This window comes from Capricornis sumatraensis, chromosome 1 (genome assembly GCF_032405125.1).
Source record: "Capricornis sumatraensis isolate serow.1 chromosome 1, serow.2, whole genome shotgun sequence".
Lineage (NCBI taxonomy): Eukaryota > Metazoa > Chordata > Mammalia > Artiodactyla > Bovidae > Capricornis > Capricornis sumatraensis.
Genome location: NC_091069.1, coordinates 921277 through 941518, shown reverse-complemented (window position 1 = coordinate 941518; position 20242 = coordinate 921277). Strand labels below are relative to the sequence as shown.

Sequence of the window (20242 nt, the reverse complement as noted above, 5' to 3'; positions counted from 1 at the left end):
ATGCTGCAGACACTGCTGATCAGCGGGACCCTCGCCCTACTCGCTGCAGCCCCAGGCCAGGCCCAGGTCCCCATCCAGGCTGACTTCGATGCCAGCCAGGTGCGCACGGACGTGCCCGGGCCGGCAGCCTCTGTCTGATTGCGTTCTACCAGACAGGCCAGAGGGCTGAGGGAACCCAGCCCAGCCCCTACTCTGGTTCAAGCTCAGCTCAAGGGGACCAAGCCCGCATCCGCCTGTCTGGCTGACTTGGGGCAGGGGGTGCAGAGGACAGTAGGCCCCTCAGGCCCAAGTCTGACTTCTTTCCCCACTACTCGCTGGGCCGCCAGCCAGATGAGAGCAGCTGCCCCCCAGGTTCGGGTCAGGTTTGATGTGGCAGCCGGGGCTGCCCCCAGCTCGTCCTGTCCCCCTGCAGTTCCAGGGCCCCTGGTACGTGGTTGGGGCGGTGTCGGACGACCAGGGCTTCCTGGACGCTAAGGACAACATGAAGATGCCCGTGGTCTTGGTGACCTCCTTGGCTAACGGCAACCTGGGCATCAAGTTTGGGTTCCCCACGTAAGTGATCCCAGGAGTCCCACCTTGGACTGGCCTTAGGCCCAACCAGCGCACTGTCAGGTGGGAGCCAGGAGGGAGCAGGGGTGCGCCCGACCCATCGGGGGGTCAGAGCCAGGCCCCGCCTGTGCTAGGCTGCAGGGCCATCGAAACAGCAGCCCCGCTCACCTGCTCCTCAGAGGGGCCCCACCTGAGGGTGTGCGGGAGCCGTGTCCGTGTGTGCGTGCGCACGCATGCCGGTGTCTGGAGGGGAGACGGGGAGGCCCTACAGGCCCCGCGTCCCCTGGCTGTGTGCCTCTGCCCCAGGATGTCTCCTCTCCTCTAAGTGAAGCGTAAAGCACCCGTGTGATCAAGCGTGGATCTGATGGGAGGCAGGTGGCCTCGGGGCAGTCAGCAGCAGCCAAGCGGCAGCCGTTTTTGTCGCGGTCGGGCAATGTCTTCAGGACACCCAGTGGGGCTGGGCGGTGGGCAGGGGCTGCAGCTCAGGCCGCTGGGGTCCCCTTCCCAGGCCCGATGGCGGGTGCCAGGAGACGGACAGCACCTTCACCAAGGGGGCCGTGGACGGGCAGTTCAGCAACGCGGGTGAGGCGGGCGCGTCGCGGGCGGTGCCAGGCGGGTGGGGGCAGCGGCAGGGCCGGCTCGCGGGGACCGTGGGGATGGGCAGGGGGCGTCCAGGCCGGCGCCCAGCTCAGCACGCTCCCACCCCCGCCCAGCTATGGCCCAGACCGACATCAGGGTGGCTTTCACCGACTACGAGCACTTCGCCGTCGTGTACTTCGAGACTCAGAAGGGGGGTGCAAAGAACATCTGGCTGCAGCTCTACGGTGGGTGACGGGTGGTGGGAGACCCACCCACCTGAAGGGCCGCACCCGCGCCGCCCCGACCCCATCGCAGCCTCCTCTGGGGCCACTTGGGAGGCCCGCTCTTCTGTGTCCCCGTGTGCCTCCCCAGCGAGCCCTGACTGGGGGGCAGGAGAGACCAGCGTCTCCCAGGGTCTCCCTGGGCCCCTCCCCAGCCCCGTGCCACCTCCCCCTCTCCCTCCCAGCCCTGCCCCTCTGCTCACGCTGCCCCTGCCCTCAGCCCGGGCCCCAGAGCTGTTTCCTGAGGGCGCCCAGAGGATGCAGGAGCTGGCACCCAAAGTGGGCCTGAACCCCAGCCAGGGCGTCCTGCTGCCCAAGTCAGGTGAGCACCATCTCCTGGCTGCCCAGCGCTGCAGGGGCAGAAGGACCCCCGACCCAGACTGGGGTTTGGGGGCGTGTGGGAGGCCCCAAGGCTCACTCCTCGGGCGCTGGACCCACAACAGGAGGGCCAGGGGAGGGAGGAGGGGCTCACAGGCAGGGGAGGGGCTTGGCCCCTCGGGGAAGGGTCCAGGACCTCTGCCCCGGGAAGGTGGGGAGGGGGCGCCGGGCGTTTTCTCAGGACCCGCTCTCTTCCACAGACCAGTGCGCGGAGGTCCTGGCCTAGGTGATCGGGGGCGGCCTGGACCGCAGCTGCCCAGCGCCCCGTAGACCCGGGAGGCCCCGCCCACCCTGGGCAGGGACGCAGCGCAGGAGCTGGAGCCAGGCGGTGATGGCGGTGCCCGCGGCCCAGTCCTCCTCGAGGAGCGGCTGCCTCTCTACCCCACCCCCAGCACAATAAAGAGTCTCCACAAGCAGCTGCCTCGCCTTTCTTGGACATAGGGGCAGAGGGGCCGGGTGGGCCGAGGCGGGGGCGCCCCGCGAGAGGAGCCGCCTGGGAGGGACAGTGTGCGGCTCGGGCTCCATCCCCACCGGGGAGCGCTCCGCAGCTGGTTCCGGGGCCTGGAGGGGCAGGGCAGGACACTTGCCTGGCAGCCCTGCCCACCGCCTGGGCAGGAGCTAGGCCCGAGAGAGGTGGCTCCTTTGGTGGCCGGACAAGGCATCTCAGTGGCTTCCTTGAATCCCCCTCGGACCCCAGGCGCCAGGCCAGGGGTGCAGACCTGCAGCTGCCCGAGAACGTGACCCCCGACTCACGCCCGGTAGGCACCTGGGCTCCTTGGGCCCCGGGTCCCCCACACCGGGGCCCCCCTACAGCCCGGGGGGAGCCTGCACCCCATCCACCCTGGCCTGCCCTCCAGCACCCCCTCTCCCTGTCGCCTGCCCACAGATGTCTGTCCTGCCGTTGTGTTTATGAGGGAAGTCGTGCTGTCCTTTCACGGCTGGCCCCAAATCATTTCAGGGTAAAGTGGCACGGCATCTGCGATGTGACTCGTCCAGAAAACAGTCGTGCACAAAGTGAACATGTAGAAAGCTGACCGCGCTCCCGCGGGTGACAGCTTGCTGCGCTACTCTTTCCGCTCGTCAGCTGGCTGGATGGTTTTCAGTAGAAACGCAGCCCTGTCCTACCAGACTAGCGTTCTCCATCTGGGCCCTTCCGGGCAGCGCGATCCCTGGGAGGAAGAGCCCCCACGTCCCAGGGGCCCCAGACAGCCCCTCACCCCTGCACACCGGGACCCCCACCGGTGCCGCTGCTGCCCGGCCAGCCGGCCAGGCTCTGACCCGCTGTGGGCACCACAGGGGCGGGACCTGTCCCGTCTGCCCCTGCCCCCAGCCTGGCACCTGTCCCGCAGAGGCAGGCAGTAGGTAGGAAGGCGCAGAGAGCCGGCCCCTCCCACCTAAGAGGCCAGCTGCCCACAAGACAGGCATCTAGAGAGGGACTGGCGATGAACCAGTTGGTCTATTCAGCGTGCTCTCCGCCAGCCCCCTTGGCCGAGACGCGCAGCTTGTGGGAACTTCGCTCTCCGGGCAGGGAGCACACCCAGGGCCCCGGCAGTGAAAGCGCCCAGTCCTACCCGCTGGGCCGCCAGGAAATTCCCAGTTGATCGGCTGGTTCGTTGGTTGACATTCGGCTTCCACACAGACCGAGAGAAGGCGGCCTGGAAATCGCCTAAGAGCGGGGACTCCCTGTGGGGCGGGGAGGTGCAGCCTGTCCCCGCAGCCCTCCGGACCCCGGCAGGGCCACGGCCCTGGCGCCTGCCGAAGGGCCCAGTCCTGCACGCCCTGCTCTGGCCACAAGGGGGCAGCCTTCAGCCAGCTGCCCACCCGGGTCCCAAGGCTGCACGTGTCGCGGTCAGCGCGCCACTCCTCAGCCCACAACCGGCCCGTGGGTCCCCTCAAGAGAGCAAAGGCCAAACACCTTAGGTGGCCAACAAGGGCCCCCTCCGCTGACGCCACCGGTATTATTACAAAGAGCCCGGTCACTGGGAAAAAGATCGTTCCACGCCCAAGCACTCAGGAGCCTTTAGTTTCAGCCTCTAACCAGCCTTTCCAACATCCTCCCAACCCCCAGCACCGGGCTCCGAGGAATCACAGGGGCTCCTCCCAAACCTCCTCCTAGACCTCCTCTCTGCTTTTGGCCACGCCACATGGCATGTTCCCCCACCAGGGACCAAACCCAAGCCCCTGGACTGTCAGGGGAGTCCCCAACCGTCTCTCTTTTTTTCCCTTAAACTGTGTCTTTTCTTTCTGTCGAGCTCTCCTTGTTAATCAGCTTGGACTGGTCACTGAAGATTCACGTTGACCATAGGGACAGAAGAGTTTCATCTGAGCTGACCTGAGGGCTGTAGACCAGAAGGCCCAGACTTAAGAAGCACTTGAATCGTGCTCCCCAGGCTGCAAAATGCGGAGGGACATTTAGACAGGCAAGAACTGCAAAGATACATAAACTGTCAGGAACTGGGATAGAAGCTGACAAGGAGGAAGGCTGTTTGTAGGGCAAGAATCAGTGGGGTCCAAAACACACAGCTACAAGGAGAGACCTTGAGACCAACAGGTCGCAGGTGGTTGTGGCTAGCAAAGTCTGATCCAGCTTAAAACATTCAAGTTCCCAGCGAGGCAGGAGCTGTCTGAAACCACATCCACAATGGCCACCCGGGTCCAATGTGGATGCCTGAACCACAGCTCTCTATCTTGTCAGAACAACAAACACCAAACACGACAGGAATACATTTTCTCAAGGTCTGAAGACAGGGCAGCAAGTGCACAGCAAGCCAGCATGACCTTGGTGTCTGGGAAGGGACTCTCACCTTCCAAGGAGTACAGCACTGTCGCTGGGGAGGAAGGGGCAGGAGGTGGCAATTATCCCTGTACTCAGAGTGGACATTCTAAGCAATCAGGTAACGCATTTTCCCCTCCCTCCTCACTGTGTTAAAGCAGATACACAGTTCATGTTTGACAGGCCATAAGACAGGCTGCTCTAATTAGCGTAAAGTTTAAGTCAAATCATGTATAATCCAGAATCACTCCCCCACGCCTTAATTCTTGCATCAGCCATGCCTCCCCAGAGTGCTTGTTTAATTCTCTCCGGCTCAAGTGTGCCTTCTGCATCCACTGTTCTAAGGCACAGGCTTCCGACAGGAGATTTCTGAGCACCCCCTCCGACCCGTTCTGCTACTTGAATTTGACCTGAAGAGATCTCCATATGTACACGCTCCCTGTCCCGGGGGACACGATATCCAGGAAGGGTCCTCCCTGGCGTCAAGGGGAAAAGTTGCTGTATCTGGGAAAAAAACCAAAAACCTGCCAGTTGATCAGCAATGCTTTCAGAGAAACATCTCCACAGGAGGAAATGTAAAGATTCATAAATAGAAACCATATTTAAAATGGAGTCAGGAGCGTCCATATTAAGAAGTGGCAAGAATACACAGAACTGTACAAAAAAAAGTCTTAATGAGCCAGATAACCACAATGTGCGATCACTCACCTAGAGTCAGACATTTGGAGTGTGAAATCAAGTGGGCCTCAGGAAGCATTGCTACGAACAAAGCTAGTGGAGGTGCGGGAAGTCCAGCTGAGCTGTTTCAAATCCTAAAAGATGATGCTGTGAAAGTGCTGCACTCAATATGCCAGCAAATTTGGAAAACTCAGCAGTGGCCACAGGACTGGAAAAGGTCAGTTTTCATTCCAATCCCAAAGAAAGGCAATGCCAAAGAATGCTCAAGCTACCTCACAATTGCACTCATTTCACATGCTAGCAGGGTAATGCTCAAAATCCTTCAAGCTAGACTTCAAACGTATGTGAACCAAGAACAAGCTGGATTTAGAAAAGACAGAGGAACCAGAGATCAGATGGCCAACATCCTTTGGATCATAGAAAAGGCAAGAGAATCCCAGAAAAACATCTACTATTGCTTCATTGACTATGCTAAAGCCTTTGACTGTGTGGATCACAACAAACTGGAAAATTCTGAAAGAGATGGGGATACCAGACCACCTTCCCTGCCTCCTGAGAAACCTGTACACAGGTCAAGAAGCAACAGTTAGAATGGGCGAGGAATAATAGACTGGTTCAAAATTAGGAAAGGAGTACATCAAAGCTGTATATTGTCTGATTTAACTTATATTGAGAGTACATCATGAGAAATGCCAAGCTAATTGAAACTCAAGCTGGAATCAAGATTGCTAGGAGAAACATCAATAACATCCGATATGCAGATGACACCATCTTAGTGGTAGAAAGCAAAGAGGAATTAGAGACCCTCTCGATGAAGGTGAAAGAAGAGAGTGGAAAACCTGGCTTAAAACTCAACATTCAAAAAACTATAATCATGGCATCCGGTTCCATCAGTTCAGTTCAGTCACTCAGACATGTCGACTCTTTGCGGCCCCATGGACTGCAGCACACCAGGCCTCCCTGCCCATCACCAACTCCTGCAGCTTGCTCAAACTTATGTTCATTGAGTCGGTGATGCGATCCAACCATCTCATCCTCTGTCATCCCCTTCTCCTCTTGCCTTCAATCTTGCCCAGCATCAGAGTCTTTTCCAAAGAGTCAGTTCTTCACATCAGGTGGCCAAAGTATTGGAGCTTCAGCTTCAGCATCCGTCCTTCCAATGAACACTCAGGACTGATCTCCTTTAGGATGGACTGATTGGATCTCCCTGCAGTCCAAGGGACTCTCAAGAGTCTTCTCCAACACCACAGTTCAAAAGCATCAATTCTTTGGCACTCAGCTTTCTTTATGGTCCAACTCTCACATCCATACATGACCACTGGAAAAACTGTAGCTTTGACTAGATGGAACTTTGTCGGCAAAGTCATGTCTCTGCTTTTTAATATGCTGTCTATGTTGGTCATAGTTTTTCTTCCAAGGAGCAAGCGTCTTTTAATTTCATGGCTGCAGTCACCATCTGCAGTGATTTTGAAGCCCAAGAAAATAAAGCCTGTCACTGTTTCCACTGTTTCCCCATCTATTTGCTATGGAGTGATGGGACCAGATGCCATGATCTTCATTTTCTGAATGCTGAGCTTTAAGCCAACTTTTTCACTCTCCTCTTTCACTTTCATCAAGAGGCTTTTTAGTTCCTCTTCACTTTCTGCCATAAGGGTGGTGTCATCTGCATATCTGAGGTTATTGATATTTTTTCTGGCAGACTTGACTCCAGCTTGTGTTTCATCCAGCCCAGCATTTCTCATGATGTACTCTGCATATAAGTTAAGTAAGCAGGGTGACAATATACAGCCTTGACATACTCCTTTTCCCATTTGGAACCAGTCTGTTGTTCCATGTCCAGTTCTAACTGCTTCTTGACCTGCATACAGATTTCTCAGGAGGCAGGTCAGGTGGTCTGGTATGCCCAGGTCTTTAAGAATTGTCTACAGTCTGTTGTGATCTACACAGTCAAAGGTTTTGGTGTGGTCAATAAAGCAGAAGTAGATGGTTTTCTGGCAGGCGGCTGCGCCCGGCGCACTAAGCGCGGCCGAGAGGAGCTACCCCACGTCCGAGGTCAGGGGCAAGTGGCCTAGAGTGCCAGGCTGCAATGGTGCAGGAAGCTACCGAGAGGAGCTATCCTGCATCTGAGGCCAGGGCGGCGGCCAGGAGGAGCAACCCCACGTCCAAGGAGCGGTGGCTGCGAGGGCGTAGGAGGGCCTAGAGGAGCCATCCCACGTTGAAGGTCAGGAAGGGCGGCGGTGAGGAGATACCCTTCATCCAAGGTAAGGAGCAGTGGCTGCGCTTTGCTGGAGCCGCCGTGAAGAGATACCCCACGCCCAAGGTAAGAGAAACCCAAGTAAGATGGTAGGTGTTGCAAGAAGGCATCAGAGGGCGGACACACTGAAACCATACTCACAGAAAACTAGTCAATCTAATCACACTAGGACCACAGCCTTATCTAACTCAATGAAACTAAGCCATGCCTGAGGGGCCACCCAAGACGGGCAGGTCATGGTGGAGAGGTCTGACAGAATGTGGTCCACTGGAGAAGGGATGGCAAGCCACTTCAGTATTCTTGCTTGAGAACCCCATGAACAGTATGAAAAGGCAAAATGATAGGATACTGAAAGAGGAACTCCCCAGGTCAGTAGGTGCCCAGTATGCTACTGGAGATCAGAGGAGAAATAACTCCAGAAAGAATGAAGGGATGGAGCCAAAGCAAAAGCAACACCCAGCTGTGGATGGGACTGGTGATAGAAGCAAGGTCCGATGCTGTAAAGAGCAATATTGCATAGGAACCTGGAGTGTCAGGTCCATGAATCAAGGCAAATTGGAAGTGGTCAAACAAGAGATGGCAAGAGTGAACGTCGACATTCTAGGAATCAGTGAACTAAAATGGCCTGGAATGGGTGAATTTACCTCAGATGACCATTATATCTACTACTGCAGGCAGGAATCCCTCAGAAGAAATGGAGTAGCCATCATGGTCAACAAAAGAGTCCTAAATGCAGTACTTGGATGCAATCTCAAAAACGACAGAATGATCTCTGTTCGTCTCCAAGGCAAACTATTCAATATCACGGTAATCCAAGTCTATGCCCCGACCAGTAATGCTGAAGAAGCTGAAGTTGAACAGTTCTATGAAGACCTACAAGACCTTCTAGAACTAACACCCAAAAAAGATGTCCTTTTCATTATAGGGGACTGGGATGCAAAAGTAGGAAGTCAAGAAACACTTGTTGGAATGTGAAGTCAAGTGGGCCTTAGAAAGCATCACTACAAACAAAGCTAGTGGAGGTGATGGAATTCCAGTTGAGCTGTTTCAAATCCTGAAAGGTGATGCTGTCAAAGTGCTGCACTCAATATGCCAGCAAATTTGGAAAACTCAGCAGTGGCCACAAGACTGGAAAAGGTCAGTTTTCATTCTAGTCCCAAAGAAAGGCAATGCCAAAGAATGCTCAAACTCCCGCACAATTGCACTCATCTCACATGCTAGTAAAGTAATGCTCAAAATTCTCCAAGCCAGGCTTCCGCAATATATGAACCGTGAACTTCCTGATGTTCAAGCTGGTTTTAGAAAAGGCAGAGGAACCAGAGATCAAATTGCCAACATCCACTGGATCATGGAAAAAGCAAGAGAGTTCCAGAAAAACATCTATTTCTGCTTTATTGACTATGCCAAAGCCTTTAACTGTGTGGATCACAATAAACTGTGGAAAATTCTGAAAGAGATGGGAATACCAGACCACCTAACCTGCCTCTTGAGAAATCTGTATGCAGGTCAGGAAGCAACAGTTAGAACTGGACATGGAACAACAGACTGGTTCCAAATAGGAAAAGGAGTATGTCAAGGCTGTATATTGTCACCCTGCTTATTTAACTTATATGCAGAGTACATCACCAGAAACGCTGGACTGGAAGAAGCACGAGCTGGAATCAAGATTGCCGGGAGAAATGTCAATAACCTCAGATATGCAGATGACACCACCCTTATGGCAGAAAGTGAAGACGAACTAAAAAGCCTCTTGATGAAAGTGAAAGAGGAGAGTGAAAAAGTTGGCTTAAAGCTCAACATTCAGAAAACGAAGATCATGGCATCTGGTCCCATCACTTCATGGGAAATAGATGGGAAACAGTGGAAACAGTGTCAGACTTTATTTTGGGGGGCTCCAAAGTCACTGCAGATGGTGACTGCAGCCGTGAAATTAAAAGACACTCCTTGGAAGAAAAGTTATGACCAACCTAGATAGTATATTCCAAAGCAGAGACATTACTTTGCCGACTAAGGTCCGTCTAGTCAAGGCTATGGTTTTTCCTGTGGTCATGTATGGATGTGAGAGTTGGACTGTGAAGAAGGCTAAGTGCCGAAGAATTGATGCTTTTGAACTGTGGTGTTGGAGAAGACTCTTGAGAGTCCCTTGGACTGCAAGGAGATCCAACCAGTCCATTCTGAAGGAGATCAGCCCTGGGATTTCTTTGGAAGGAATGATGCTAAAACTGAAGCTCCAGTACTTTGGCCACCTCATGCGAAGAGTTGACTCATTGGAAAAGACTCTGATGCTGGGAGGGATTGGGGGCAGGAGGAGAAGGGGACAACCCAGGATGAGATGGCTGGATGGCATCACCGATTCAATGGATGTGAATCTGAGTGAACTCTGGTAGTTGGTGATGGACAGGGAGGCCTGGCGTGCTGCGATTCATGGGGTGGCAAAGAGTTGGATACGACTGAGCGACTGAACTGAACTGATTTTTCTATGATCCAGCGGATGTTGGCAATTTGATCTCTGGTTCCTCTGCCTTTCTAAATTCAGCTTTAACATCTGGAAGTTCGCAGTTCACATACTGTTGAAGCCTGGCTTGGAGAATTTTGAGCATTACTTTGCTAGTGTGTGAGATGAGTCCAATTGTGTGGTACTTTGAACATTCTTTGGACTTCCCTGGTGGCTCCGACGGTAAAGTGTCTGCCTACAATGTGGGAGACCTTGGTTCAATCCCTGGGTTGGTAAGATCTCCTGGAGAAGGAAATGGCAACCCACTCCAGTATTCTTGCCTGGAAAATACCATGGACGGAGGAGACTGGTAGGCTACAGTCCGTGGGGTCACAAACAGTCAGACACGACTGAGCAACTTCACTTCACTTTCACTTTGAAGATTCTTTGGCATTGCCTTTCTTTAGGATTGGAATTAAAACTGACCTTTTCCAGTCCTGTGGCCACTGCTCAAAAGCTTTCCAAATTTGCTGTCATATTGAGTGCAGCACTTTCACGGCATCATCTTTCAGGATTTGAGATAGCTAAACTGGATTCCATCACCTCCACTAGCTTTGTTTGTGGTGATGCTTTCTAAGGCCCACTTGAGTTCACAGTGCAGGATGTCTGGCTCTAGGGGAGTGATCACACCATCGTGGTATCTGGGTCACGAAGATCTTGTTTGTACAGTTCTGCTGTGTGTTCTCCCCACCTCTTTGTAATCTCTCCTCCTTCTGTTAGGTCCAGACCATTTCTGGCCTTTATTGTGCCCATCCATCTTTGCATGAAGTGTTCCTTGGTATCTCTAGTTTTCTTGAACAGATCTTTAGTCTTCCGTTCTATTTTTTTCCCCTCTAATTCTTTGCATTGATCATGGTCCCATCATTTCATGGCAAATAGTTGGGGGAAAAAATAGAAAACAGTGCTAGATTTTTTTTTCTTGGTCTCCAGAATCACTGCAGACGGTGACTGCAGCCATGAAATTAAAACGTGCTTGCTCCTTGGAAGAGACAGTATGGGAAACCTCGACAGTGTATTAAAAAGCAAATGTACGAGCTTGCCAACAAAGGTCCATCTAGTCAAAGCTAGGGTTTCTCCAGTAGTCATGTATGGATGTGAGAGTTGAGCAATAAAGAAGGCTGAGTGCCAAAGAACTGATGCTTCTGAACTGTGGTGTTGGAGAGGACTGTTGAGGGACCCTTGGACTGCAAGGAGAGCAAACCAGTCAGTCCTGAGGGAAATCAACCCGGAATACTCTTTGGAAGGTCTATTGAAGCTGAAGCTTCAGTATGTTGGTCACCTGATGTGAAGAGCCAACTCACTGGAAAAGACCCTGATGCTAGGAAAAATGGAAGGCAAAAGGAGGAAGGGCCAGCAGAGGATTCAATGCTTAGATAACATCACTGGCTCCATTCAATGGACATGAGGCTGAGCAAACTCCAGGAGATGGTACAGGACAGAGGAGCGTGCTGTGCCGCAGTCCATGGGGTCGCATAGAGGTGGACACGACTTAGCGACGGGACAACAAGGGGTGGTGGTGCCACACTCACACCTCCCGGCCCGATCGTCTAGAGTCTTGCAAGCACAGCAGCTTTCACTCACCTCCATCAGACATACAGTCATGTCAGGGATTCCATGCAAAGGAGAGGCCCCAGGTCTCCTCCAATCCTGCCCTGCCTCAATCATCTTGGGAAGGGCTTTTCTACACTCCTGAAATGCAGGGGTCATCCATGATCCATCCCCTCCTTCCTGCTACCTCTCTCCAACTCCACTCTGAGCCCCTGGCCCCAGCTGCATCAGCTCTGCTGTAGGAACTCAGCAGCCCTCCACTATTCTCCCTGCCCCCTTGCCTTCACCACTGCAACCCTTGATCCCCCCGCCTCATGACATTCAACATGCGCTTTATACACAAAAATCAGAATGGACACCTCCATCCCACCCCTGCTTAAACCCGCCAACAGCTCTCCCCTCTGCATTCATTCATTTGTATATTTATTAAATATCTCTATGTTCCACCCATTAGAAAAGACCTGATGCTGGGAAAGACTCAGGGCAGGAGGAGAAGGGGACGACAGGATGGGATGGTTGGATGGCACCACCAATTCGATGGACATGAGTTTGCGCAAACTCCGGGAGACAGTGATGGAGATAGTGAAGGCGTGCTGTGGTCCGTGGGGGTCACAAAGAGTCTGACGTGACTTAGCAACAGAACAAGAGCGTGCCAGCCACCGTTTAAACACTGAGAATACAAGGGCGAATGACACAGACAGAAAGTCCTGCCCTTGTGAACCTCATGGTAAAATGGGCAAGAAAGAGAATAAATAACCGTATTAGTAATCTACTGCAGAAAGATTAACCCCAGCACTCAGCGGCTGGAAATAGCGTGTGTTATCTGCCTGTTTCTGAGGGTCCAGAAGCTGGCTGTGTGCCCTCTGGGGGGGGCTGTGTTCCCAGCGGAAGGCTCCTCCGGGAGAGGGTCGGGGTCTGGGTTTCCACGCGCTGGGCTTTGGTCCTTTGCCACCGGGCTCCTTGGGCTGTGTGAGCAATTCCAGAGGAAGAAAGAAGTGGCAGCCCATCGCTTCCGGCACATTCTATCGGCTATCCTCGAGGGGCTCCATCCAGCGCAGGCTCAGGGGAGGGGTCCCCAAAGGTGCAAAACTAGGAGGGCACTCGGTTGGGGGCCGTCTTAGAGGCTGCTGTCACCGCAGGTACATCAGAAGATACCTTGTATAGTGACAAGCTGAAAAGCGAGTAAATACAGAGAGGAGAGGACAGGAGATGCGGGGCAGGGTGTTGAAATCAGGTATAAAACAAGAGAAGGCCTCACCGGTAAGGGGCCTCTGCGTAAAGACCTGAGGGAGTGCGTGAGTCTGGGGAGGGGGTGCCAGGCAGACAACAGCGCACGCAGAGGTCCCGAGGCGGGAGCCCGGCGCTGGGTGGGGGGGGCGGGGGGGGGCGGGTGAGGGCTGCGAAGCAGGAGGCAGCGGCCGGTTGCAGCAGGCTTGGCTGCAGGCACGTTTGAAACCCATCATCACAGCTCACAAACCCACCTGCCAGCCACCCCCCATATGCCTCGGTCCTGTCACCCTGGCCTCACAAAGCCTGGGGCAGAGCTGTCCTGTGCCCACAGCAGGGCTTCTACAGAGGCCGCCCCCTCTGCCTGGTGCCCCCTTTCCTGGCGTGCTCCATCCCTCTCTTCTTCCAGGTCACAGCTCAGAGGGCACTGGGCGCGACCTGAGGACTTCATGCTTCATTGTCCATCCAGTGAGCGCTCCCCAGCTCCAGGAGATCAGAGACCTGGCTACTGATCAAGGTGAGCTCCGGGCCGGGACAACACCGGGAAGCAAGGGGCGCTGGCTAAACATGGCGGAGCGAACAAACGAGGGGCGGAAGGCCGGAAAGCTGGCGCGAGTCACCATACTTTATTGTGCTTTGTATTTGACTTTTTCCAGTTGACACAGGAAGCGGGGTGCGGAGGCCAGGGGGAGGCCGCAGGGACCAGAGAGGGGGGTCAAAGAGATCTGAGGCCAAAGTGGTGGCCGGCGGGGCTTACGCCCCCCCAGGGCTTGCGCCAAGGGGGGAGCCCCGGACTCAGCGGGGACAGGGGGCGCGCAGAAGGTAAGGTCCAAAGAGCCCCAGACGGTGACCAGGTTCGGTGAGAGCAACCCGGGAGCCAGAGCCGTGCACGTCGCCCCTCCCCGCGGCGCAGGCTCCGCCCCGGACTAAGCCCCGCCCCACGGCGCAGGCTCCGCCCCGGGCCAAGCCCCGCCCCACGGCGCAGGCTCCGCCCCGGGCCAAGCCCCGCCCCAGCCCGCCCCGCTCCGGAAGCCTTTTGCTCGCGCAGGCGCTCCAGGTCCCGAGGCGCCCTAGATCGGCCGGCGCCTCGGGCCCGCAGGCGCCCCGGCCCCGAAGCCCTGCCCGCCGGGTCCCTCCGCCTGCCTAGGCGCCATGGTGCCGCCGCCTCTCTGCACGCTGCCGCCGGGCCCCGGACCCCCGCGCTTCGTGTGCTACTGCGAGGGGGAGGGCGGCGGGCCCGGGGAACGCGGCGGCTTCAACCTCTGGTGAGTAGTGGGTCCCGCGGGGCTGCGAGGGGTCGCGGGCGGCCCGGCCTGACTGCCCCTGCCCCGCAGTGTGACGGACGCCGCGGAGCTCTGGAGCACCTGCTTCACGCCGGACCGCCTGGCGGCCCTGGTGGGTAACGGGGCTCCTGGGTGGCCGGGAGGCGCCCCCTGCACCACACACCTGCAGCGCGGACCGCCTGTGGGCTCTCAGGGGGCGGCCTGGAATTTCCCAGAAGTACCTGGACACCCCTCCCACGGCCCTGCAGCTGTCCCGGGAGGCTGTGGTCGCGCAGATTGAGGGTGTCCCCAGAGGCCGTAGGGTCTCAGGCCCCTGATGACCAGCCCTTGTGCCCTGTAGCAAGCCCGTTTTGGCCTCAGTGCAGCTGAAGACATCGCCCTCCGATTCAGGTGAGCCTCTGAGCAGAGAGGCAGGGTGGGTGGGGAGCAGTGGATGTGGCCACGGTACTCAGCCCCCCTCCTTCCCCAGGGCAGCCTGCGAGCAGCAAGCTGTGACTCTCACCCTGCAGGAAGACAGAGCATCCCTGACCCTTTCAGGGGGGCCCTCGGCGCTGGAACTTGACCTGTCCAAGGTGCCAGGCCCAGAGGCAGCCTCCAGGTTGCAGACACTGATGCTGGGCCTGGCAAAGCGTGTGTGCAGCTTGGAGCGGCAGCTGGCAGGTAGGTGGGGGTGGGAACCCCCCACCTAGGCTCACTAGGGTCCCCCAGGCCGGGCCTGCATTCCTGCTTTCCACCCCCCAGCTGCTGCAGCAGAGGAGACAGCCACCAGCCCCAGGAAGAGCGCCTGGCAGGCGGGGCCTCATCTCTTCTTACCAGGTAAGGCCTGTCACTTGTGACTCGGTTTGGCACCCTGCTGACTCTGCTGGGACTCAAGAATAAGCCTCAAAGTCCCGAGAGGGGCTCTGTCCTCGTGGGAGGGGGTCGTGGGCCTGGGGTCTTGCTGGACTCAGGACCCCCCGCCCTCCTCCTGTTTCCCCAGACCCAGATCCTCAGAGAGGTGGCCCTGGACCTGGGGTCAAGAGGCGGTGTCCAGGGGAGTCTCTCATCAACCCCGGCTTCAAGAGGTGCCCCCCCACCCCCCGTCCCTCCTGTGCCCATTGTCCAGCGTGGACCCTGCCCGCCCCTCCACACACCACAGCGTCATCCCCTCTTCTCTCCCAGTAAGAAGCCGGCAAGTGGTGTAGACTTTGATGATCCCTGAAGGCACCACAGAGTCAGGACAGTGCCTGTGAGGCGAGGGCAGGGGCGGCCCCCTGGACCTCCCGCCAGCACCTGCCCAGCCTGCTGCCAGGCACGAACAAGGCCACTCCTCCAGCCCCTTCCCCATCAAATAAACATCTTCATTTGGCAAAAGTCACGAGGTCATGGCCAGACGCTGGCTCCCAGGCCCGCGGGCCAGGCATGGGGCCGTGTCAGGCTCTGTGCTTCCTGGTGAGACTGCCCACCTCTCTATCCCTGCCCACCTGTCCTTGCTTGGCACGCCCAGGGGCACTCCCAGGAGCCCAGCCAGCTGTGCAAGGGTGGGGCTCTGAGAGGCTAGAAACCTTGTTCCTGCTGCTGGGGCACACGCCTCAGTGGTGCAGACCCCACACGATGGCCAGGGAGGTGGGGGGTGGCCTGCCTGCGCTTGGGCAGAGCTGAGGAATGTGGGGCCCGCCCTCTGGCCCGGAGTTGCCCATACGGGGCTTCGTTCCCCACCCTCCCCAGCCATCCTGCCGCCCCACCCTGGCCTGACTGGTTTGGGAGCCCAGTCCAGTCCCGCCACCCCGGAGCAGTAGGGAGATGGGCCGCACCCCGCCCACCGGCTTCCCTGCCTATCCTGGGCTGTTGTCTGGAGTTGAGCGGCCCACGGTGGGCGTTTGGGAGTGGCAGAAACTGAGGGCCTCTGGTCCCTCCGATGCCCCTTCGCGCTCACCGGGGCAGAGGTGCCTTTATGGGGCTGCAGACGAGTGGGCAGGTGGCGGGGGCGCTAGCGGGGGCGCACGACGGGCCGGTACGCCGCCAGGATCTCGGCGCTGTGGGGACACGTGTACTTGAACTCCTCCTCTTGCAGGGCGCAGTCCAGGTAGCGGCGGACGCCGCGCAGCTCAGCGGGGATGGGAGCTTGGCGGAAGTGCGCGCACACCGTCTGCGGGCGAGGGGCGCCGACAGGGTCTCCTGGCGGGTCTGCCCTGCCCCGCCCGGCCGCGCCCCGCCCCGCCCCGCCGCGCCCCGCCCCGGCGCTCACGTTCACGACGTGCAGCTTGGGCAGCAGGCCGCAGTCGGCCAGCGTGAGCTGATCGCCGTCCAGAAAGCGGCGGCGGGACTCGCGCAGCTGCGGCTCGCGCCCCAGCTCGTGCTCCAGGGGCGCGCGCAGGTAGCTGTCCAGCTTGGCGAGGGCGCGCCGCAGCTGCTGGTACAGAGCTGAGGGGGAGGGGCCCGGTGAGGACCGGCCAGGGCGCCTCTCCCCCCACCCTCGCCGCGCCTCCAGACCCTCACCGTCGTCCTGTGCGGGCACCGGGTTCTTGATGAAGGCGGAGAACTTGTGAAAGACGTCGTTGCCCGCTGCGGCAGACTCCCTGTATCTGGGCGCCAAGCTGGGGAATCTGGAGGGGGAGGGGTGCGAGTCAGAGCCCGCGGCCCCTTCCCGGCCCGCTCTGCCCTTCCTGGGCTCTGCCCGGGGGTGGCCTGTCCGCGGGCCCCTCTGCGCCCGGCCCTCACTCTGGGGGCCCCAACGTCTCCTCCAGAAACTCCTCGATCTGCAGCGTGTCGGTTTTGGCGTCGCTGTCGCAGAGCAGGATGGGCAGCTGGGAGCCTGGGGCGAAGTCCTTCAGCACCTCCGGGGACCTGTGGGCACGAGGCAGGGCGGGAGGTGGCTGGCAGAGGAGCGCGAGGCCAGGGTCCCGGGGCAGGGCTTACCTGCGGGTGTCCACAGTGGTGAGTGTGAAGGGCACACCCTTGAGAAGCAGGATCATGAAGAGCCTCTGGCAGGAGGGGCAGTGGCCCACGCTCTCGCCATCCTCGCTGGCCTGGAGTGGGGGACACGGGGCTGCCAGGGCAGGGGGCACACCCAGGACCCCTGCGGGCTCCTGCTGCCCAGAGACCAGAGCAAGCCCAGGGCTCCTGCGCTCTCAGGCACAACCTCGACAAGTGGCCGGTGAAGGCCCTTGACTTGGTCCCTGGGAGGAGGGGTCTGCGGAGCTGCCAAGGGCCTGGAGGCTGGGCAGGGTGCCAGGATGAGGGGTGCAGGGGTGGGACCCTGGCTGTGGGGCCTGGCCCCTTGACCCTTATCTTCAGAGCCTGGGCAGAGGCCAGGCCCCTGGGCACCAGGCCCTGCAGGCTGGTCATAAGGGTGGGTCGGGCCAATGGAGCTGTTTTCTGAGTGATTCATCCCGTCCAACTGGGCACCTTGCTGCCCTGGGCTCCAAGGGTGGGAGGAGGCCAGGACCTGGCAGTCCCTTCGCAGGGATCACAGATCTGGGCACCGAGGGGGCTGCCTGGCACAGCCCCTGAGCCCCGGCCTCAGGCTACCTGCCTGGTGCAACCCCTAAGGGGCTTTTTTTGCAGGAGAATGGGGCCACCTCAGCCCTTTCGGGGATGGCGTGCTCTCCCTTCTAATGCACCCCCTGTCCCCCCCACCCAGTTACACAGCCTGCATGAGACAGCCTGAGCCCACCGCCTCAGGGGACACAGCCGCAGACCCCCCCCCCCCCAGCCTGCCCCAGAAAGTAGAGCCCCACAGAGCATCCCTCCCCGGGACCTCCCCCAGCCCCGGCAGCCTGGCACCTTGACGAACAGCTGGAGCTTGCCGGCCTCAGCCATGGTGGGAGCCGCGGCAGCAGGGCCTGGGCGGGCTGGGAGCGCCCTTTAAGGTTCTCCAAGCGCCCCGCCCTCCCCAGCCCCGGCCCGCCCTGTGGAGTCACCTCGGCTGGGAAGGCTGCCAGGCTCCTGCGGGGCGGGCACAAGGGAGCTCAGACCGGACCGAAGCCCCCAGGGGTCCCGGGGGAGGGAAGGCGACAGAGTGATGGAGGAGGAGGCAGTGGACGGCGGGGGCAGCTCTGGGTCAGGGTCGCCCGCACCGAAAACCCCGCTGCCCTCCCCGCAGTGGACGCCCAGGCCAGGGAGCAGGGGAGTTGGGAATAGCCTGGCCACAGCCTCAGTTTCCTCACCTGCCGACCAGGGCGTCACAAGAGTGGGAAGCCACTTGGAAGGGACGCCCCCTTCCTACCTGTGAGCTGTCCCCGGGGCGCGCCCGCCCACCCCACGCCCCTGCCTCTCCCCTGTGCGGTCGCGGTGTGTTTCTCCCGGTCCTTAACCTTTGAAAAGAAGAGCTCTTGGTGTTAGAAGCCACAAGTTTCTGACCCATGGGAACCGCCCTCCTCTCGGACTGGAAGGAAGGGACAGAAGAGGCTGGGGGTTGGCAGCCCCCCAGGTGCGCGCGCACCTGCCCAGTAGCGGCCGCTCGCAGCGTCCCCCGCCCGGGCCGGGCCTCGGGGGCCTCGGGGCGGGCTGTGGAGGTGCCGCGCCGCCTGGTGGCCACCGTGGGGTCTGCACGCGCCTTCCTCCAGGCCCAGGGCCCCGCCCCGCTCGGGCCCAGCCTGACAGCCCCTCCCCAGACCCAGCACTGGTTAGGGCCCCGGGCACAGGCCCCGCCACGAGCCGAGCCGGGCTGACCTGGCCGTACTGTGGCCTCGGGGCCTGGGCCTCCGACCCACCTGCCACCACCACGGGCGGCTCTGCAACCACTGGTGGGGGTCGCCCAGCTGGGTTCCTGCTTCCTTATCACACAGCCCATCCTGGAGGGGGGCCCGGGCCCTCCACACCTGGACCTGCTCCCCAGATGGCCTGTGTGTGGAAACACCCTCACACGTCCGCTAGGAAAATGGTGCAATGAACAGGTGGCTCAGAATAAAGGAAATAAAACACCCAACAGAACACACGAGGGTTTCAGCGCACACTTATTTCAAGAACAAATCAGAACAAGATAGATAATGGTTTGTGGTTCAACGGACAGAAATGTGACAACCATATTCTTGGCAAGGATGTGGGGAAACACTCCCGGTAAACGGCGGCGCCTCTGGGACGTCCCCGTAAGTACACGAAGGATGAATCAACGGCCTGCAGTCCCCGGGGGGTGGGAGCCTGGTGCAGCCCCGGAGGATGGAGGGCGGGCCCCACTGGCCTGAGGTTCCCTGGTGTTATGGCTGCCCCCTCTGAATTCACATGTTCCAGCCCTCCCCCCAGCCCCCACTCTCAGAATGTGGCTGTATTTGGAAAGGGGGGTGATCAAGATGAGGTCATGGCAATGCGCGCCAGCCCGTATGACTGTGTCCCCATAACAAGGGCAGATATGGACACCTTCACACACACAGATGGAGAATCCTGTGTGGAGCTGGAGGCAGAGAGCCAGGCGATGTCCTACAAGCCAAGGACACCAGAGGCGACCAAAAGACCCCCAGCGGCTGGGAGAGCAGGGAGCTCTCGCCACCCCATGACCTCAGGAGGATCCAACCTGCCAGCACCTTGACCTTGAACTTCTGGCCCCCGAGGGTGAGAGCAGGTGTCTGGTGTGTAAGCTGCCTAGTGGCGGTTCTCTGTTAGGGTGGCCCTAGCAAAGCAGGCCAAGTGGTAGAGAGAGATCCAGCAAACGAAAGCACCCTGCGCTCGTGCCTATGGCTCTGAGCCTGTGCGTGCGCCTGCAGTGGCCTTGGACACGGGAAGCACAGACTCGCCACCCGTGCTTTCTCCACCTGCGTCGTCTGAACTGCCTACCACGTTGTGTGCCAGCCTTAACAGGACCACAGCCTCCCCGCGGCACTGGGACTGTCTGACCATCCCCGCCGCCCCTGCCACGTCCGCAGAGCAGCCGCCAGAGGGGCCCGTGGAGCTGCCCACCCTTCCCCTTCAGGGCCCCTGTGGGGCCTCATCTCTGGTGGAAACTTCTCTCTTGAGCTCCTGCCTGCGGGCCCTTTCCAGCAGCACTTTAACAGCTCTGTTTAGAAGGGCCAGTGAGGGGAGAGGAGACCGGCCCCTCCTCCAGGTTGACCCCATCTCCTTCCCCCAGCTAGAGGCCAGTGCCTGCGGGCAGGTGCTGTGTCCTGGCATCCAGTGGGTCCCCTTCACCCCACACCCCACCCCACACACACGGGCTTGCATGGACTTTTCTGTTTATTTAAAACAAACATCTGTGCGCTATGTACAGGTCTGGCTCCCAGGTGG

General features: G+C 58.7%; 3 protein-coding genes across 6 annotated transcripts; 2 read left to right on the top strand and 1 right to left on the bottom strand.

The window, feature by feature from the left end:
* LCNL1 (lipocalin like 1) lies at positions 1-1381 on the top strand. Its single transcript, XM_068988626.1, has 4 exons — positions 1-99; positions 413-552; positions 1058-1131; positions 1263-1381. The coding sequence occupies exons 1-4, from the start codon at positions 1-3 to the stop codon at positions 1379-1381; spliced, it is 432 nt and encodes a 143-aa protein (XP_068844727.1).
* Positions 1382-13873: 12492 nt separating this feature from the next.
* PAXX (PAXX non-homologous end joining factor) lies at positions 13874-15356 on the top strand. Of its 4 annotated transcripts, XM_068982537.1 has the most exons (7): positions 13874-14026; positions 14096-14156; positions 14385-14434; positions 14514-14704; positions 14786-14860; positions 15024-15108; positions 15206-15356. In XM_068982537.1, the coding sequence occupies exons 1-7, from the start codon at positions 13914-13916 to the stop codon at positions 15243-15245; spliced, it is 615 nt and encodes a 204-aa protein (XP_068838638.1). In that variant the 5' UTR covers positions 13874-13913; the 3' UTR covers positions 15246-15356. The 4 variants fall into 4 exon arrangements, with proteins under 4 accessions (XP_068838638.1, XP_068838656.1, XP_068838628.1 ...); XM_068982555.1 differs by lacking the exon at positions 14385-14434 and having other exon boundaries at positions 14554-14704; XM_068982527.1 differs by having other exon boundaries at positions 15024-15333.
* Positions 15357-16013: 657 nt separating this feature from the next.
* CLIC3 (chloride intracellular channel 3) lies at positions 16014-17845 on the bottom strand. The gene is made up of 6 exons (XM_068987268.1): positions 17810-17845; positions 16943-17052; positions 16745-16870; positions 16523-16629; positions 16272-16447; positions 16014-16172 (listed from the first exon to the last, which is right to left on the bottom strand). The coding sequence occupies exons 1-6, from the start codon at positions 17843-17845 to the stop codon at positions 16014-16016; spliced, it is 714 nt and encodes a 237-aa protein (XP_068843369.1).
* Positions 17846-20242: the final 2397 nt, after the last annotated feature.

Excerpts from the sequence above, each read along its gene's own strand:
- LCNL1 (XM_068988626.1), top strand. The coding sequence starts at position 1 with ATGCTGCAGACACTGCTGATCAGCGGGACCCTCGCCCTACTCGCTGCA. Across the intron at positions 100-412 it reads CTGACTTCGATGCCAGCCAG|TTCCAGGGCCCCTGGTACGT; the intron begins GTGCGCACGGAC and ends GTCCCCCTGCAG. Across the intron at positions 1,132-1,262 it reads CGGGCAGTTCAGCAACGCGG|CTATGGCCCAGACCGACATC; the intron begins GTGAGGCGGGCG and ends ACCCCCGCCCAG.
- PAXX (XM_068982527.1), top strand. The coding sequence starts at position 13,914 with ATGGTGCCGCCGCCTCTCTGCACGCTGCCGCCGGGCCCCGGACCCCCG. Across the intron at positions 14,157-14,384 it reads CGGACCGCCTGGCGGCCCTG|CAAGCCCGTTTTGGCCTCAG; the intron begins GTGGGTAACGGG and ends TGTGCCCTGTAG. Across the intron at positions 14,861-15,023 it reads GCCTCATCTCTTCTTACCAG|ACCCAGATCCTCAGAGAGGT; the intron begins GTAAGGCCTGTC and ends CTGTTTCCCCAG.
- CLIC3 (XM_068987268.1), bottom strand. The coding sequence starts at position 17,845 with ATGGCTGAGGCCGGCAAGCTCCAGCTGTTCGTCAAG. Across the intron at positions 17,053-17,809 it reads AGCTCCAGCTGTTCGTCAAG|GCCAGCGAGGATGGCGAGAG; the intron begins GTGCCAGGCTGC and ends CCCCCACTCCAG. Across the intron at positions 16,871-16,942 it reads ACCACTGTGGACACCCGCAG|GTCCCCGGAGGTGCTGAAGG; the intron begins GTAAGCCCTGCC and ends TCGTGCCCACAG.